Source organism: Anomaloglossus baeobatrachus, chromosome 5, assembly GCF_048569485.1.
Source record: "Anomaloglossus baeobatrachus isolate aAnoBae1 chromosome 5, aAnoBae1.hap1, whole genome shotgun sequence".
In the NCBI taxonomy this organism is placed as follows: Eukaryota; Metazoa; Chordata; class Amphibia; order Anura; family Aromobatidae; genus Anomaloglossus; species Anomaloglossus baeobatrachus.
In genome coordinates this window covers 414,705,971-414,725,914 of record NC_134357.1, presented here as the reverse complement: position 1 = coordinate 414,725,914, position 19,944 = coordinate 414,705,971, and the positions used below count along the sequence as shown (strand labels likewise).

Below are 19,944 nucleotides of genomic sequence, written 5' to 3'. Positions count from 1 at the left end.
TACGGTGATTTCTGGCACCATGCTGTTAAGGGGCCGCGGTTCTAGCGGTTCCCCCTGGTTTACTTCAGGGACGTCCCGGACGTCTGCAGCCGGCTGGTCCGCCGGAGTGGCTGGGCAGGGTATCGCTACCGGTTGGGCAGGTAGCGAGCCTAATGGCAGGGCGGCAGCAGCTATTACGGGTAGCGGGGAGAGAGGCAGGGTGAGCGGAAGCCGGCCGGGCCCCTCAGCTCCAACGGCCGATCCCTCAGGAATACAGGGGCGTGGGTCGCTTACCCGCTCCTCCAAATCCTCTTCTGCCTCGCGTCTCCACATAGCAGCCACCACATCCGCCATGTCGGTCTCCCACTCCTCCAAGAGGAGTTGCATATGAGCCTGCAGACGATTACTCAGCGGGACAGTCCGGTCCCTCAACCACGTCGCCGTGCCGGGCGCAGGGGCTTCCTCGTTGGGAGTTGGGTCGTACATCTTGGCAATCGTGCCTTCCAGGAACCTGGTATCGCTGCAGAGTCCTGGCGTCCCTGCTTTTATAGCCGCAGCTACATGCGTCCAGCCGCCATCGCGTCCCCCTTAGCTCTTTCCGGCCCCTCCTCTCTCGGGGCGGGGTTTTGGTCTTCGCGCCTCTACTGCTCGAGAAGACGCTCGAGCAGGAACTTTTCGCGCCAAAGATGGCGGCTTCTGAAATTTTTCTGCCGGATACCTCCGGCGGTAACAAGGCGCACCTCTACCAGACGGCAGAGCGGTAAGATCCTGTTCGTGACGCCAAGTTGTCGCGGGCGGGGAGGAGGGTGTCGGCACACTACGCTCACCCCTTCTGCTCGGGTCCGGCAGCTGCTCAGTGGTGGCTCGAGCTGTGGGCCGGATCCCGGGGTTTCTCGAGCGACACTCCTCGCCCGTGAGTGAAAGGGGGTTGTTGGGTGTAGGGATGATTATTGTCCGTGACGCCACCCACGGTTGTGGTGATTTCACCACCGCTGCTCTATACGGGGCTCCCGGGGATGGTGATGCGTAGCAGCCAGGTGTTGTGTTGCCCCTCCGTGGGTAGGGGTTGGTGATCCCGGGGCCCGGTGATGGAAATGGAGGTGCAGGGCCTGGTGGGCGCAGGGACGCGGGGGCAGCGCTGTGCCTTGCGGCACTGTGGTACTCACTCAGCCTGAGACGTGACACAGTTTTTACGGTAAACCAAACGGTGGATAGACGGTCCCACGGACGGCTGCACTTGCTCTCCCGGTAGGTGACGGTGATGTCCCTTTTCCTGGCACCTTGATGTACTGGTTGGTTGCGATGGGTCCCCACCGGTAACCCGCTCCCCGGCTTCAAGCTGGACCGGGGTAGCTCTACTCTTTGCCCGCAGGCGCTGACCCTAAGAAACGGGTGCCTTGGCGGTGGCGGTGTCTCTTCTATACTGGCTGGGCTGTTGCCTTCAATCGGGACTTGGTTGTTGGGGGATCTACGTCCCCTTCACTGACGGATTCGGCAAATTTGGCGACTCCTAGCCTTGCCGGGGTCCGAGAGGCCCCTGCCCTGGTGCTGACTGTCCTTCGGAACACTGCCCCAGACCGCCGGGCACACAGCCAACGGGGTCCTTCCAGGAACTTCCAAACGGTCCCCCTCCAGACAGTCACTGCCGTTGCTGACCTTGCTGACCTGGCCCTACACAAAGCTGGACCCTTCAGGCTTTCCTTCCTTCTTGTCACCTCACTTGCTTTCCTCCTTTACCACTTTGCTACTTGTTTACTCCTTTCACTTCTTCCTCCCTGACTAGACTCAGTTGTTTACTCAAGCCCTGCCTGGGCTACTCTGCTGTTTACTCTCTCATGTCCCTCACTGGACTGCCTGGTTTTCCCGCCTCCAGAGCTGTGAGCTCCTCGGTGGGCGGAGCCAACCGCCTGGCCCACCCCCTGGTGTGCATCATCAGACTCCTGGAGGAAGGCAACAAGGATTTGTGGTTAGCCTTGTTGTTCCTACCTGGGATGTGGGGTGTGGTGGTGTGTGACCTGTGTCCCCTGGCTTGCCCAGGGCGACACACTCCGGTCTCCCGGCACGAAGGTATTTGGTTTGAAGGTGCAGTTGTGCGTTACGGGAAAATAGTGGTACGCCCCTCGGTGGTCGGCTTTGAGCGGATACTATGGTGTGGCCAAGGTTTTAATTTATCTTGGGGTGTAATATGAGAGCTCAAAGGGGGTTGCGTGTCACAAGGTTTTCCTTGAGATCAAAAGGCCCGGACATGGTGTTTGGTAAAGTTGTGTCTCCTGATGCCCATAGTTGCATATGGAGTCAATCGGGCCAGTGCTGTGGCTGCAATTTTCCGGTGGGCATTGTAGTACAGGGAGCTTGTCGTGGTCCAGTTTGCGGAGGCAAGCGGACTATGCATTATGGTTGGAGGTGTTGTTGGGGACCTTGGGATCGAAGGTAATGCTTCAATATCTTCGACTCAGTAAGGGGTACAGGGCGATGGTTGCGGTTGTTTTGTTTTTTGAGGCCGTGTTAATTTTGGGGTGGAGCATGGTTCCGTTAGGCCGTGTGGGCCTCGTTGAAATTAAGTGGGCCTGATTTCGGATGAAGAAGGTCCATTAGTGTGGTAGTTGAGTATGTGGGAAGATTTTGGGATTTTCTGGGGAAGACAGCTCGAGCCTCTGTTGTTGTCAGAGGGTGTGATGGCGGAATAAATCGGTCAGGGGAGGCCGGTAGTGATATTTGGCTCTGGGGAAGCTGCAAGGTCAGCTGTAGGGGAAATTTCAAGGCTATGGATTGCAGTCGTTTTACAGCGGGGTTTCACTTTAGCGGTTTCCTGGGAGAACTAGGTTTGGGGTGCAAAGTGACCCAGTAGCATAAGCAGTGTGAGTGTCATCCTGTTGTTGTATCTCAACCCCAGTGGTGGTTGAATTCAGCTGGAGACAGGAGGAGGACTGACTGTACAGGGTGACTGTACAGTGGTTCTTTGGTCGGTACTGGGGAGGATGATGGTACAGTCGGTACTGCATTTAATTGGTTATAATAAGGCCAGCGGGGCATGGTGTGTATTCCGGTATAGGTTGGGAGCTTGTGGCATGGTGGGCCTGAGTGGCCGTCACAGGGACCCGGTGGCTCTTGCCACCAAGGATCAGGGGAGTGCGGTGCAGTAAGGTGGACTGGGTACGCTGGCTGGTGCATATATTGGATGCTCAAAGTTTAAGTGATAGATGGAAAGGTTTTAATGGTTGGTTTGGCTTGCAAGTTGGGGGAGCAAGCGTTGGGTGTGTGGGGGTCCAGGTCACGCAAGGTGTCACGTGGCCTGTTCTGTGGCAGGGGTAGGTCTGGTCCAGAGGCGGTTTAACGGATAATGTTATTTGATTGGAGAGTCACTTGAAGGATATAGTGGCTCCGGTTACAGGAATCTTGCAGGCATGGGTCCTGCAAGGTGGGGGGTATTGATCCGTAGGTGATTCATACCTCATCTCCGGCCCGGTGTGTGTTGCGGCCAGGGATCATGTTTTGGTGGTGGAAGGTGGTTTCTGGACCGGGCCTACCCAGGGTTAGGTATTGTATTACGTACTGTATTATTATTATTATGGTATTACCTATTGTTAAATGTTGGGGACGCCCGTTGGACGGCGCCCCCTTGTGTTAGTGTGTAAACAATAGGCAATAAAGGGCTGCTGTGGCCATATTTTACCAAGTCGCAAGCAGTGTCCGTGATTTATTGATTCCGGGTAAGGGTAATTTGGGAATAATATAGGAATCAACGACCGGAAAATCCCTCCTGGAAATGTCAAGAAAGCCATGGAACCCATAGGGTGTAGGGGCGACATGACAGCCCGGAGGGTAGGGAGTTGATGGGGTTAAACAGTGTTGGTTTGTTTAGGAATGAGGAAAAGTAGGTGATTGGTTAGGGGGTGGAGTGTGGTGGAAGGAAAGGAGGGAGCTTCATGGTGTATATGATAGGAGGTGGGAGTCAATCACCTCCTCTTGCACTTCCTGGATGACAGCTTCCCACCCACCCTCCCTTCTATTGTGTATTGTTATTATTGGTGTGTTTATATGCATGTATAATTATTCAATTTTAAGAGCCATTACAACAAAAAAAAAAAAAAAATGAGAAAAGAAAGGATTGGAGAAAGTGTCGTGTATAAAATAAAACGAAAAAAAAAAACAAAAGAAAAGAGATTTCTTTGTGGATTGTGATGTATATTGTCATTTGGGATTCTTGGAAGTGGGTGAATAAGATGGGGGTAATGTGGGAATATATGTATATGTATATGATGTGTATGATGTATATGTGTATGGTCAGCATAAATAATGGGGATTATGTTCTTTGTCACAGCAGCGGGGGTAGGTCTGGTCCAGAGGAGCTCTAATTGTTACTGGTGTTTGGATGGAGAGCCACTGGGGAAGGTACAGTGGCTCCGGTACTGGTGACCTGCAGGTACAAGGTTGTCTGCAGGGAGGAGGTATTGCTCCGTTGGTGATCAATGCCTTATATATGGGTCAGGGTTGTTGCCAAGGATTATATATTAAGGAGTTGATGGTTGCCAGGGAGTCACAGGTGGCTATAGTGCCCCAGGTGATAGGTAATTGAAAGTACGGGTGTTTTTGGTTTGGGTAAGGGTATTACTCCTTTGGTGACTTTTACCTCATTTAAATATGGGACCATTGTTATGGTCAGTGATCCATTTTGGTGAAATGGTAATCGCAGGAGGAGTCTCTGGTTGGGGTCATGGTTCTGGATCCAAGTGCAGTGCAAGCACGTGGTTCTGCAAGGCATAGGGGTTTTGATCCGTAGGTGAGTAATACCCCTTATCTCTGGGCTGGTTGCAGCCCGGGGATTTTGTTGGATTAAAGTCGCTAACGGGCTTTAAGGTTTTGAGGTCACAGTTACTGTTATGCACATGGGGGATTGATCCGTAGGTGATTGATGCCAAATATCTCTGGGCTGGAGGTTGCAGCCGGGGATAATATTGAGTTGGAGGTAAAGAGGAATGTAAGGTTTTGAGACACGGTTGATACTTGATGCTTCTTGGGGGGGTTTTAATCCGTAGGTGATTAATGCCCCCATCTCTGGGTCGGTGTGTTGCGGCCAGGGATAGTGTTTCTGACGGTTGTGTGATTGAAGGGTCACTTGTAGGATATAGTGGCTTTGGTTACAGGGATCTTGCAGGCATGGGGTCCTGCAAGGTTGGGGTATTGATCCATAGGTGATTAATGCCTCGTATCTCTGGTTCGGTGTGTTGCGGCCAGGGATCGTGTTTTCTGACGGTTTGTGTGATTGAAGAGTCACTTGCGGAATACAGTGGCTTTGGTTACAGGGATCTTGCAGGCATGGGGTCCTGCAAGGTTGGGGTATTGATCCGTAGGTGATTAATGCCTCGTATCTCTGGGTCGGTGTGTTGCGGCCAGGGATTGTGTTCTGGTGGTAGAGTATGGCTTCTGGACCGGACTTATGGCGGGGGTATGTCTGGTCCAGAGGCGGTTTAACGGATAATGTTATTTGATTGGAGAGTCACTTGTAGGATATAGTGGCTCCGGTTACAGGGATCTTGCAGGCATGGGTCCTGCAAGGTGGGGGGTATTGATCCGTAGGTGATTCATACCTCATCTCCGGCCCGGTGTGTGTTGCGGCCAGGGATCATGTTTTGGTGGTGGAAGGTGGTTTCTGGACCGGGCCTACCCAGGGTTACGTATTGTATTACGTACTGTATTATTATTATTATGGTATTACCTATTGTTAAATGTTGGGGACGCCCGTTGGACGGCGCCCCCTTGTGTTAGTGTGTAAACAATAGGCAATAAAGGGCTGCTGTGGCCATATTTTACCAAGTCGCAAGCAGTGTCCGTGATTTATTGATTCCGGGTAAGGGTAATTTGGGAATAATATAGGAATCAACGACCGGAAAATCCCTCCTGGAAATGTCATGTAGTTTGCACCAGATTTATTGCAAACCGCACCAAAAAGTTGCAACTTCGAATAAGGGATACTTTGCACACTACGACATCGCAGCTGCGATGTCGGTGGGGTCAAATTGATAGTGACGCATATCCGGCGTCGCTGTCGACATCGGAGTATGTGAATCCTTTTTGATACGATTAACGAGCGCAAAAGCGTCGTAATCGTATCATTGGTGTAGTGTCCGACATTTTCATAATTTCGCTGCAGCGATGGTATGATGTTCCTCGTTCCCCTGCAGCAGCACACATCACTGTGTGAGAAGCCGCAGGAGCGAGGAACTTCAGTGTACCTGCGTCACGGCGGCTCACGCCGGCTATGCGGAAGGACTGAGGTGGACGGGATATTTACGTCCCGCTCATCTCCACCCCTCCGCTTCTATTGGCCGCCTGCCGTGTGACGCCGCACGACCCGCCCCCTTAGGAAGGAGGCGGGTCGCCGGCCAGAGCGACGTCGCAGGGCAGGTATGTGCATGTGAAGCTGCCGTACCGATAATGTTCGCTACGGCAGCTATCACAAGATATGGCTGCTGCGATGGGGCGGGGACTATCGCGCTCGGCATTGCTGCCTTCGGCTTGCGATGTCGTAGTGTGCAAAGTACCCCTAAGAATCGTAAATCCTAATAAGTGTGGACCTATGTGGGAAAATAACCAGATTAGTGTCCCAGATATATATTGATCTCATAGCCTCATTTTTCTTCACTTTCAGTTGGGATTCAGCATGGTTATGTCACACTCATCCTGCGTCAACCAGATTACTCTCAGCCTCACCAACAAGAATGCCCGGTGAGTGAAAGCAAAAATGTTTTAAACTATAATAAAAAGTAATATTATGTAGGGTCATGGTTCAAAACCTAGACCTAGTTGAGACCTGATGTGTTTCAGATCACAAATTGGTCTTTTCTGTCATTGTGAGAGTAGGACATGTTTTTAGAATACAATGAGCGTTTTCATAAATTTCATTTGGATAGACAACCCCTTGAAGAAATGGACAGATTTCTGTCATTTTTTGAGAAACAGTGAAACGCAGTAGCATAGGTTGTCTGGTATTACATCTCAGCTTTATGAAAGTGAGTAGTGGTGAGCTGTGATACCAGTCACAATGTTGGCCACTGTTTTTGGACCAAATTCATACATAACTCTGTCAGTAGCAGAGAATGTTTCTACTAACAATTATCTATATAATTTCTAGCACTAAGGCCCTGGTTCTGGAGCTGTTGGCAGCGGTGTGTCTAGTTCGTGGAGGACACGAGTTAATTCTCTCAGCTTTCAACTACTTTAAGGAGGTAGGAAGAAGAGGCATCTGTGTAGTCCTATATTAAAATTTCTATTCTGCATATTGAACTTTATTTTTGTACAGGTATGTGATGAAAGCTCCAGGTTTGAAAAGCTTATGGAATATTTCAGAACCGAAGAATACAACATCGATTTCATGGTGAGCTTTAGAAACTGTGAAATTGGGCCCAATTTTGCTACCCCCTCTTCCCAATCCCTCCCCAAGGGAAAAAAAACTGCATTGTGAACCTACCGTGTGTACTACCACTGGTTAGAGAACTGCTTGCAAGATACCTCTGTGACAACTCAGAGTCAATGAGGAATTTTTGGCCAATTGTGTGGGGGTGAACTGTTTCTAATTATGACAGTATTATTCCTTTGTTCAGCAAGTCAAGGGACATGAGCCACTGTTTCATGTGAGACTGTCCGGTGCCCTTTTTGTATGTTCATTTGTGGAATGAATGCTGAGTACAGATTGCATCAATCGAGTGCGATATACTAGTTTGCATCATTTGCAGGACAATTATACAGTCTAATAGAACTAGTGAACAATGAGGTAACAGCTTTGCTTATCTCCCCCCCCCTCCAACCCCCCTCCCCCACTTCATCCTGTTGGACACAATGCCTGAAGTGGGAGCTGTGGAACATAAAACAGCATTTACTCTGGTCACCAGTGTGATTCTACAGGACTTCAGAATAGGGACCATGGTTCCAGCTGGTGGCTCACAGAACTGCTCCACTACCCAACACTAAGTCCTTGAATTCATTTGGAGAACTCAGGTTGGGACTATCTGGTCACCTGGCCACATACCTCGCTGTGCTTGGTCAGCTTCATAAGCTTGCCGCTATCTCCTCTCAGTGGACACCCACCCAACGTGGAATGCTGCTGGCTGGAGTAGTGGCCCTGGATGCCCTGAAGTCACTGAGGTTCTAATCTCGACAAGCCAGCGGAAGGGTGAGATTCTGCGACTTGCACCATCTCATGTTCTTGCTGGGAATGTACTATATGCTGTTGTCTGTTGGGAACCCAATAAATTATTACCAGAGTGTGGTAAACTCACCCTGTATTGTTTGAGTAGTGCTCAGTCCATAGGGAAGAAGTATGAGCATTCAGTGGAATGAGCCCTTGTCTGTGCAGTCTTTATAAAGACACCAAGGTCAGCATATGAGAACACCCCTAACCATCATGTCTCCACAACTGGTGGCAACCATGGGATACTACTCAGCTCAGCCGATCTGGGGGGGAGCAGCAGCTGAATGCTGTTCGTAGGCACCGTCCAAGAGCTCCACAACCAGGGAAGCATATAGGCATACCCAACAGGTCATAGTGAGGCATAGGGAGCAGGTTTCGGATGCCACTATGTCCAACCCCACCAGCTCGGCTTTGGGAAGAAGACTGGAGTGGATATACAGTTGCAACAGGAAACTGTAACTCTAAAAGAGCTATGCCAGCTTTGACAGATCAAACACTAGACCACCTACACCTGGTCAGATTTGTTTCAGGAATTGGAGCATTGGGTTCCCGGAACGTCTTGGAGGATGACGAAAAGCCCGCCAAAGTTGACTCGGAGGAATAAAACTGCTTGTCAGATCAAGGATTCAGTGGCAGTTTGGAATCAAAAATCCAGTCCCAAGCAGCCCGAATCCACTAGTTTTGTCCCATTGTGGCCCAGAGCCTCAAGCAGGGAAAGGGCTTTTGTTATGAAATCAGTTTTAGGAGTTGCAGTTCCCCTACCGATGGTGGTCCACCACCAAGGAAATAATCTCTGCTACAAGGACATTCCAGCAGTTAATGAATCCAGAACCAAGGTTGAAAAACACCAGCAAAGTTTTGAGACCTTGATGCTGATGCACCAGGTGCCCAGAGCTGATTGGACCGAATACCTGTGGACTAGTTTGATTGGCAGGGCTCAGGATGCTATCCAGTCACTTGGGCCTCAGGACTGCCTGGACTATGGGACTATTAAGGACACCCAATTGGCCCTTTTTGCCATAATGCATGAGACATGCATGAGACATGTTCCAGACTTTCTCGCTAGAAGGCCTCCTATGTAAAATTTGCCAGTCAACTCCAATGTCACTGCAACTGCTGGGTCGATGGTTGGGCTACGCACTCTGCTTCTGCCCTTCGGGACATGATCATGCTTGAGCAACTTATGTAGAAGCTAACCCTAGAAATACGACAGTTGGTAGCCAACCAGAAACCCGACACCCCAAAGCAAGCAGCCCAATTAATCAATGAGTTTACAACCAATCGACCCCGCCGGAGACCTGATATGCCCACCATTTCCAGGAGACCCCTCAATCACAGACTCGAGTAGCCACCAGTCACTCGAGCAGGACTATCCCGCTACCGAGCAGAAGCCTCACCAGGACAAAGCTTTACAAACAGAGCCCATAATTTGTCCATCTCACAGCACTGTTATAAGTGCGGGATCCTTGACCGGCTATCCCATACACAGGAGCTCTCATTCTTCCTGTGGCTTATCTCCGGGAGAAGAAGATAATTGCCACTTCAAAATCAGACACACCTAATCAACATCTCGAGTTGGCTGTCACCCCTGCACATATGCAAGACAGATGGCAAAACCCGTCAATGTTGGTCTAATGTGTATGGTTATTTTACTATAAGGTAGTTGTAATCTATAAGCATGATATTGTAAAACCTAGTTCAAGAATATCTATTCTTTAACTGATGAGGCATTTTATTCTGTTTGCAGGTGGCGTGCATGCAGTTCATTAACATTGTGGTGCACTCTGTGAAAAACATGAATTTCCGGGTCTTCCTGCAGTATGAATTCTCCCTGTTAGGGCTGGATGAATACCTTGAGGTCAGTTCCTGCATATTCACAATATAATACATATACAATGGGTACGGAAAGTATTCAGACCCCTTTAAATTTTTCACTCTTTGTTTCATTGCAGCCATTTGGTGAATCCAAAAAAGTTCTTTTTTTCTCATTAATGTACACTCTGCACCCCATTTTGACAGAAAAAAACTGAAATGTAGAATTTTTGCAAACTTATTAAACAAGAAAAACTGAAATATCACATTAATATTCCTAAATATTCAGACCCTTTGCTGAGACACTCATATTTAAGTCACATGCTTTCCATTTCCTTGTGATTCTCCTTGAGATGGTTCTTACTCCTTCATTGGAGTCCAGCTGTGTTTAAACTGATAGGACTTGATTTGGAAAGTCACACACTTGTGTATATAGAAGACCTTATAGTTCACAGTGCATGTCAGACCAAATGGGAATCATGAGGTCAAAGGAACTGTCCAATGAGCTCATAGACAGAATTGTGGCAAGGCACAGATCCGGCCAAGGTTCCAAAAGAATTTCTGCAGTACTCATGGTTCCTAAGAGCACAGTGGCCTCCATAATTCTTAAAAAGGAAGAAGTTTGGGACTATCAGAACTCTTCGTACACCTGGCCGTCCAGCCAAACTGAGCAATCGTGGGAGAAGAGCCTTGGTGAAAGAGGTAAAGAAGAACCCCAAGATTATTGTGGCTGAGCTCCAGAGATGCAGTAGGGAGATGAGAGAAAGTTCCACAAAGTCAACTATCACAACAGCCTGCCACTAGTCGGGCCTCTATGGCAGAGTAGCCTGACGGAAGCCTCTCCTCATATATGCAAGACATATGAAAGCCCGCAGAGAGTTTGCAAGAAAACTCATGAAGGACCCCCAGACTATGAGAAATAAGATTCTCTGGTCTCATGAGACGAAGATAGAACTTTTTGGTGATAATTCTAAGCATTATGTGTGGAGAAAACCAGGCACTGCTCATAACCTGCCCAATACAATCGCAACAGTGAAATAAGGTGGTGGCAGCATCATTCTATGGGGTGTTTTTCAGTTGTAGGGATAGGACGACTGGTTGAAATTGAAAGAAAGATGAATGCGGCCAAGTACAGAGATATCCTGAAAGAAAACCTTTTCCAGAGTGCTCTGGACCTCAGACGTGGCCGAAGGTTCACCTTGCAAGAAGACAATGACCCTTCTGCTATTTATATGTGAGGCCGCATGGCACATTTTATAAAAATATTTTAGTGTAGGACTGCTTCAAATGAGATTTGCCGTGACGTGGCGAAGCAGCTCAAGAAATTGCAATTTTTTGCCAAAAATCTCAAAAAAAAAAAATTTTTATAATGCAGTTTGGAATCTTTGATGCCTTAGTGCACATTGGTGCTGGCTCTTTGTTGTTTCTTTGTTGAATTGGTCGGTGGTTGACCTCCACCTTGCTATGCACCCCAATTTGGGATGTATTCCATCTGTATAGATTTTGGCGTTTGGTGACTGTTCACATTGGGTCATCAGGCTTTGTCCACAGGCTATATATATACTTCATGCAGCATTTGCTTGGACCTGTCCCGCCCACAGCCATGACTCAGTCATGGGTACGGGACTGCAATAGACCAGGTGAGTGCTGCTGAGAGCAGTTCTGCTATTTATATGTGAGGCCGCATGGCACATTTTATAAAAATATTTTAGTGTAGGACTGCTTCAAATGAGATTTGCCGTGACGTGGCGAAGCAGCTCAAGAAATTGCAATTTTTTGCCAAAAATCTCAAAAAAAAAATTTTTATAATGCAGTTTGGAATATTTGATGCCTTAGTGCACATTGGTGCTGGCTCTTTGTTGTTTCTTTGTTGAATTGGTCGGTGGTTGACCTCCACCTTGCTATGCACCCCAATTTGGGATGTATTCCATCTGTATAGATTTTGGCGTTTGGTGACTGTTCACATTGGGTCATCAGGCTTTGTCCACAGGCTATATATATACTTCATGCAGCATTTGCTTGGACCTGTCCCGCCCACAGCCATGACTCAGTCATGGGTACGGGACTGCAATAGACCAGGTGAGTGCTGCTGAGAGCAGTTCTGCTATTTATATGTGAGGCCGCATGGCACATTTTATAAAAATATTTTAGTGTAGGACTGCTTCAAATGAGATTTGCCGTGACGTGGCGAAGCAGCTCAAGAAATTGCAATTTTTTGCCAAAAATCTCAAAAAAAAAAAAAAAATTTTTATAATGCAGTTTGGAATATTTGATGCCTTAGTGCACATTGGTGCTGGCTCTTTGTTGTTTCTTTGTTGAATTGGTCGGTGGTTGACCTCCACCTTGCTATGCACCCCAATTTGGGATGTATTCCATCTGTATAGATTTTGGCGTTTGGTGACTGTTCACATTGGGTCATCAGGCTTTGTCCACAGGCTATATATATACTTCATGCAGCATTTGCTTGGACCTGTCCCGCCCACAGCCATGACTCAGTCATGGGTACGGGACTGCAATAGACCAGGTGAGTGCTGCTGAGAGCAGTTCTGCTATTTATATGTGAGGCCGCATGGCACATTTTATAAAAATATTTTAGTGTAGGACTGCTTCAAATGAGATTTGCCGTGACGTGGCGAAGCAGCTCAAGAAATTGCAATTTTTTGCCAAAAATCTCAAAAAAAAATTTTTATAATGCAGTTTGGAATATTTGATGCCTTAGTGCACATTGGTGCTGGCTCTTTGTTGTTTCACTGCTCATAACCTGCCCAATACAATCGCAACAGTGAAATAAGGTGGTGGCAGCATCATTCTATGGGGTGTTTTTCAGTTGTAGGGATAGGACGACTGGTTGAAATTGAAAGAAAGATGAATGCGGCCAAGTACAGAGATATCCTGAAAGAAAACCTTTTCCAGAGTGCTCTGGACCTCAGACGTGGCCGAAGGTTCACCTTGCAAGAAGACAATGACCCTAAGCACACAGCTAAAATAACAAAGGAGTGGATACAGAACAACTCTGTGACCATTCTTGACTGGCCCAGCCAGAGCCCTGACCTAAACCCAATTGAGCATCTCTGGAGACACCTGAAAATGGCTTTCCACAACCGTTCACCATCCAACCTGTTGGAACTGGAGAGGATCTGTATGGAAAAATGGCAGAGGATACCCAAATCCAAGTGTGAAAAACTTGTTGCATCATTCCCAAGAAGACTCATAGCGGTACTAGCTCAAAAGGGTGTTTCTACTCAATACTGAGCAAAGAGTCTGAATATGACCATGTGATATTTCAGTTTTTTTTGTTTAAAAAATTTGAAAAAAATTCAACATTTCTGTTTTTTTTCTCTGTCAAGATGGGGTGCAGAGTGTACATTAATGAGTAAAAAATGAACTTTCTTCATCGTTCCTTATGGGAGACCCAGACCATGGGTGTATAGCTTCTGCCTCCGGAGGACACACAAAGTACTACACTAAAAAGTGTAGCTCCTCCCTCCTAGCATATACACCCCCTGGATAACCAAATATAGCCAGTTCAATGCTTTGTGTTCAGGAGGCACACATCCACACATGCATCCTCATCTGTTTTTGATTTTTGAAAAGAGTTTGAAGAAAAGCGGGTCCAAGCCTGGACCCCCGGCATGTCCCTTCTCACCCCACTGTGTCGGCGGTGCTGTTAAGGTTGATTTCAGGGCTGGAGCCCTTCATGCCGCGCTCCTTCACCATCCCCTGGGGCTCTGGCTTGAAGTGGGAGCCAGCACGGTTCTCACTGCCTTGCAGGCCCTTTTGGATCCTGCCGGACGGAGCACTCATCCCTCAGGGACCTGGCCTGCGTCTCACAAGCTAAGTATCTGAGACGTGGTTATCAGGGGGTCCCTTGTACTTTTATTGTGGGGGAGAGTGTGCTGTGAAACTATGCTGACTTTTCGGCCGGTTCTCTGGTTTTCACCGGAGAACCGCGCCGATGGTGCCTGCGCGCCGGCCGCATTATTAAATTTAGGCCCCGGCTTCGTCTGAGGCCTACTTTCGTTTTCACTGCCCCTGCATGCCAATCATGCAGGGGGACAGTGCGGCTCCGCCCAGCGGCTGTTCAGCACAGGGAAGGGACACTCCTCTCTGAGGAAAGATTCCCTCCCCTGTATACCTCCTTTGCCCTCCGGATCCCGCTCTTTGAGATAGGCCCCGCCCTCTCTCCTCGCTCCGGCGCCATTTTATCAGCGTTCTCACACTGATTGGAGCTGCCTGCAGCATCTCTCTGGTCTGTGGGATCTGGAGGGCACACAAACGGTCGGGTAAGCCACAACCTCTGGTTGTGGACCTAGTTATATACTCTCTGGGGGCCATTCTACTCAGAACTCCCACTTCAGCAGCATGTCTCACACAAGGAGCAAGGCTGCAAGGCTGTACTCAATATGCACTGCATGTAAGCTCGTACTGCCTGAACCGAGCACATATCCACATTGTGATGCCTGCTCTAACATGGTGGTGCCTCAGCCTGGAGTCTCACTCCCAGTGGTCCCTCCGGCTGCTTCGGCTCCGGTGGCTGAACCCCCGGCTTGGGTAGAATCCTTCTCTAAGTCTATCTCCCAGTCCTTTGCCGACTCCATGGGACAGTTGTCCCGGACTCTGCTGAGCATGCATCAGCCCCCTTCTCAGGGCGCCTCTGCTGCTACGGCTCGCTCAGCAGAGTTCACAGAGCTCAGACCCCGTCCTCCTAAACGGAGACGCAGGGGCTCCTCCTTCCTCGTCCCGCGGCTCTGATTCACGAGCTGTATCACAGGACGAGGAGGATGCCTTTACTGTGGGCTCGGACGCTACCTCCATGTGCCCCATTGATCTGACCGAAGGTGATGCAGATGTTAGTGATTTGATTGCGTCCATTAATTCTGTACTGGACCTCAATCCACCAGTATCGGATGAACAACCCTCTCTGGTAGAAAAGCACCAGTTTACATCACCTAAGAGAGCAAGGAGTGTGTTCTTTAACCACTCCAGTTTTCAGGACACTGTGACCAAGCTCAGGGCCTGTCCTAACAAACGCTTCCCAAAGCGTAGTTCTGATGACCGTTTTCCCTTTCCACCAGAGGTGGTCAAGGAGTGGGCTCATTCACCGAAGGTGGACCCTCCGGTGTCTAGAATCTCAGCCCGGACAGTTGTATCTGTGGCTGATGGCAACTCACTTAAGGATTCCACTGACCGCCAGGTTGACCTTCTGGCCAAATCTGTATATGAAGCGGCAGGGGCCTCGTTCTCCCCGTCTTTTGCAGCAGTATGGGCTCTCAAAGCCATCTCTGCTTCTCTAGAGGAGATGCATTCCCTCACCAGGGACTCTATGCCCGAAATGGTTGCCTTAACTTCCCAGGCTTCAGCCTTTTCATCCTATGCCATGTCTGCCATTCTGGAGGCTTCTCACTGCACGGCGGTGGCTTCGGCTAATTCCCTCGCTATACGCAGGATCTTGTGGCTGCGAGAGTGGAAAGCAGACGCTTCTTCCAAGAAGTACCTTGCTGGGCTCCCATTTGCTGGGTCCCGGCTGTTCGGCGAACAACTGGATGAAATCATTAAGGAAGCTACTGGCGGAAGAGTACTTCCTTGCCACAAACTAAAACCAGGAAACCTGTCCAGGGCAGGAACCAGTCGAGGTTTCGTTCCTTTCGTTCCTCTAACTGGTCATCCTCTAAGCCCTCGGCCTCGTCCACTAACTCAGCCAAGGACCGTAAACCCAGCTGGCGCACAAAGCCGCGTCCTCAGAAGTCCGCAGGAGCCGCTGCCACTAAGGCAGCCTCCTCTTGACTATCTGGCCGCGCCAGCAACGTCCTTGGTCGGTGGCAGGCTCTCCCACTTTGGCGACGTGTGGTTTCAACACGTCTCCGATCAGTGGGTGCGGGATATCATCTCCCACGGCTACAGGATAGAATTCTCTTCCAGCCCGCCAAACAGATTTTTTTCTGTCCACTCCCCCCTGCTCCAAGGCCGCCGCCTTCTCGCAGGCCGTGGCATCCTTGCAGGCCAATGAAGTAATTGTACCGGTTCCCACCCGGGAACGGTTCAGAGGTTTCTACTCAAATCTCTTCCTAGTCCCCAAAAAGGACTGTTCCTTCCGGCCCATCCTGTATCTCAAGCTTCTCAACAAGCATGTTCAGGTGCGGCATTTTCGCATGGAGTCTCTGCGATCAGTTATTGCCTCAATGACCCAAGGAGATTTCCTAGCATCCATCGACATCAGAGATGCCTATCTGCATGTGCCAATTGCAGTTTCACACCAGCGTTGGCTACGTTTTGCAATCGGAGAGGAACATTTCCAATTCGTGGCTCTCCCCTTCGGGTTAGCCATGGCCCCTCGAGTATTCACCAAAATCATGGCAGCAGTGGTTGCGGTTCTGCACCTCCAGGGGTTGGCAGTGATTCCTTACCTGGACGACCTTCTAGTCAAGGCTTCATCCAGTGCAGACTGTCAGCGGAGTGTCTCGCTCACTCTCGCCACTCTAGTCCAGTTCAGGTGGCTTGTCAATCTACCAAAGTCCACTCTGACTCCGACCCAGAGTCTCACGTACCTAGGGATGCAGTTCGAGACGTTGCCGGCACTTGTAAAGCTGCCCTTGGTCAAACAGCAGTCCCTCCATCTGGCGGTGCACTCTTTACTGAGGTCTCGCCGTCACTCCATCAGGCACCTAATGCAGGTGCTGGGTCAGATGGTGGCGTCAATGGAAGCGGTTCCCTTTGCCCAGTTCAATCTGCGTCCCCTGCAGCTGGACATTCTCCGCTGTTGGGACAAGCGGACTTACTCCTTGCACAGGTTGGTGGCTCTGTCGCCACAGACCAGGGGCTCCCTTCAGTGGTGGCTTCGGCCCCTCTCTCTGTCTCAGGGACGTTCCTTCCTGGCCCCGTCCTGGATGATCCTCACCACGGATGCCAGTCTAATCGGCTGGGGAGCAGTATATCTCCACCACAGAGCGCAGGGCACTTGGACTCAGTCCGGATCAGCCCTCTCTATCAATGTGCTGGAAATCAGAGCTGTGCTTCTAGCTCTCTTAGCCTTTCACCATCTGTTGGCGGGCAAGCACATTCGAGTCCAGTCAGACAACGCGACAGCAGTTGCCTACATCAATCACCAAGGCGGGTCACGCAGCCGCCTGGCAATGTTGGAGGTTCAACGCATCCTTCAGTGGACGGAGGACTCCAAGTCCACCATATCCGCAGTCCACATCCCAGGCGTGGAAAACTGGGAGGCATATTATCTCAGCCGTCAGACCGTGGACAGCGGCGAGTGGGCTCTGCATCCGGCAGTGTTTCGGACAATCTGCCGCAAGTGGGGCACTCCGGAAGTGGATCTAATGGCATCCCGGCACAACAACAAGGTCCCGGTTTACGTGGCTCGCTCCCACGATCCTCAGGCCTTTGCAGCGGACGCGCTGGTTCAGGATTGGTCCCAGTTTCGTCTGTCTTACGTGTTTCCCCCTCTAGCTCTCTTGCCCAGAGTCCTGCGCAAGATCAGAATGGAGGGCCGTCGGGTCATCCTCATTGCTCCAGACTGGCCCAGGCGAGCTTGGTATCCAGACCTGCTCCACCTGTCCGTAGAGGTGCCGTGGCATCTTCCGGACCGTCCAGACCTTCTCTCACAAGGTCCGCTTTTCCGCCAGAATTCTGCAGCTCTCAGATTGACGGCGTGGCTCTTGAGTCCTGGATCTTGACGACTTCTGGTATCCCTCCTGAAGTCCTCTCCACTATGACTCGGGCTCGGAAGTCTTCCTCGGCCAAGATATATCACAGGACCTGGAGAATCTTCCTGTCCTGGTGTCGCTCTTCCGGCCATGCTCCTTGGCCTTTTTCCCTGCCGACCCTTCTGTCCTTTTTACAGTCCGGTCTGCAGCTAGGACTATCCCTCCCTTCCCTCAAGGGTCAGGTCTCGGCTCTGTCAGTATTGTTCCAGCGGCGTATCGCCCGACTGGCTCAGGTGCGCACCTTCATGCAGGGCGCATCTCACATCATTCCGCCTTACCGGCGTCCTTTGGATCCCTGGGACCTTAATCTGGTCCTCACGGCCTTGCAGAAACCCCCTTTTGAGCCACTTAGGGAGGTTTCTTTGTCTCGTCTTTCACAGAAAGTGGTCTTTCTAGTGGCCATAACCTCCCTCAGGAGAGTCTCTGATTTGGCTGCTCTCTCTTCGGAGTCACCTTTTTTGGTGTTTCATCAGGACAAGGTGGTTCTCCGTCCGACTCCGGACTTTCTTCCTAAGGTGGTATCTCCTTTCCACCTTAACCAGGATATTTCCCTGCCTTCCCTTTGTCCGGCTTCTGTTCATCGCTTTGAAAAAGCATTGCATACTCTGGATCTGGTGCGGGCGCTCCGGATCTATGTGTCTCGCACCGCTGCTCTTAGGCGGTGCACCTCTCTTTTTGTGCTGACCTCAGGTAGGCGCAAGGGCCTCTCAGCTTCTAAGCCAGCCCTAGCTCGTTGGATTAGGTCGGCCATTTCCGATGCCTACCAGTGTTCTCAGGTGCCTCCCCCGCCGGGGATCAAGGCACACTCGACGAGAGCTGTCGGTGCCTCTTGGGCTTTCCGGCACCAGGCTACGGCTCAGCAGGTCTGTCAGGCTGCCACTTGGACTAGTCTGCATACCTTTTCAAAGCACTACCAAGTGCATGCTCATGCTTCGGCAGATGCGAGCTTGGGCAGACGCATCCTTCAGGCGGCTGTCGCCCATTTGTGAAGTTAGGTTTCGCCTACTTCTCAGTTTTCTGTTTATTCCCACCCATGGACTGCTTTGAGACGTCCCATGGTCTGGGTCTCCCATAAGGAACGATGAAGAAAAAGAGAATTTTGTTTACTTACCGTAAATTCTTTTTCTTATAGTTCCGTAATGGGAGACCCAGCACCCTCCCTGTTGCCTGTTGGCAGTTTTCTTGTTCCGTGTGTTTTCACCGGCTGTTGTTGTAGACAGAGGCTCCAGTTGTTCCGGTTTTTTGCTCTATCTCTACTTGTGGGTGGCTGTCCTCCTTCAGCTTTTGCACTAAACTGGCTATATTTGGTTATCCAGGGGGTGTATATGCTAGGAGGGAGGAGCTACACTTTTTAGTGTAGTACTTTGTGTGTCCTCCGGAGGCAGAAGCTATACACCCATGGTCTGGGTCTCCCATTACGGAACTATAAGAAAAATAATTTACGGTAAGTAAACAAAATTCTCTTTTTTTTGAATTTACGAAATGGCCGCAATGAAACAAAGAATGAAAAATGTAAAAGGGTCTGAATACTTTCCGTACCCACTGTACAAGTAATGCACAGCACATGATGTGGTCATAAATGCAATTAGTGTTATACAATTGGTTTATAGGAAGGAGTTTTCTGCAGAAAGTTTGTTCGTGTCCCTTTATCATCTGGATTTTCCTTCTATTTTTTTAGGGTCTAAGGCATACAGAGAGCGAGAGGCTCCAGGTCCAAATACAGGCTTACCTTGATAATATCTTTGATGTGAACAACCTCTTGGAAGATACAGAGAACAAACATGAGATGTTGGAGCATGTAGAGGACCTACAGGGAGATGTAGCCCATGTAAGTGATGTCAATAGGACCCCCGTTCTACAACATACGCATGGTACACAGCTACAGTCACCATTCTGTTAGAGGCAGTTTTTCCTTATGTATTGCTTTGTAGACATGTTTTCTTACTTGCAAACTCAACTCCCTGATTGAACAAGAAGGGGATATTGAGAGATTTGAAAGGATTGTCTTGATTAAGTATGGGGTTAAAATGTCACCTTTTGGTTGTATCACATGACCAAAGATTGCTGTAGGCCATCCCTACATCGCAGCATATTACATATGAATGGGGTGACATTGCAATCACCAAAGGTCCTGCTACAAGCTAATAGCAACAAAAATACAACTGGTTTGGAACATTTTGCAACTTGCTTGTTGCAATCGTAGTATGTGGATCGTAATAAAACTATGCAGCACTGGTATACAAAGATGTTTGG

The 19,944-nt window shown here is 49.6% G+C and overlaps 1 protein-coding gene across 1 annotated transcript in view; it reads left to right on the top strand.

Annotated features, from left to right (window-relative positions):
* Nucleotides 1-19,944, top strand: part of FMNL1 (formin like 1) — a 125,719-nt gene that overhangs the window by 81,048 nt on the left and 24,727 nt on the right. The window contains exons 8-12 of the mRNA XM_075350260.1: nucleotides 6,629-6,705; nucleotides 7,112-7,205; nucleotides 7,280-7,354; nucleotides 9,915-10,025; nucleotides 19,370-19,519. Coding sequence (XP_075206375.1) covers nucleotides 6,629-6,705; nucleotides 7,112-7,205; nucleotides 7,280-7,354; nucleotides 9,915-10,025; nucleotides 19,370-19,519 — 507 coding nt within the window. The remainder of the gene's footprint in view (nucleotides 1-6,628; nucleotides 6,706-7,111; nucleotides 7,206-7,279; nucleotides 7,355-9,914; nucleotides 10,026-19,369; nucleotides 19,520-19,944) is intronic.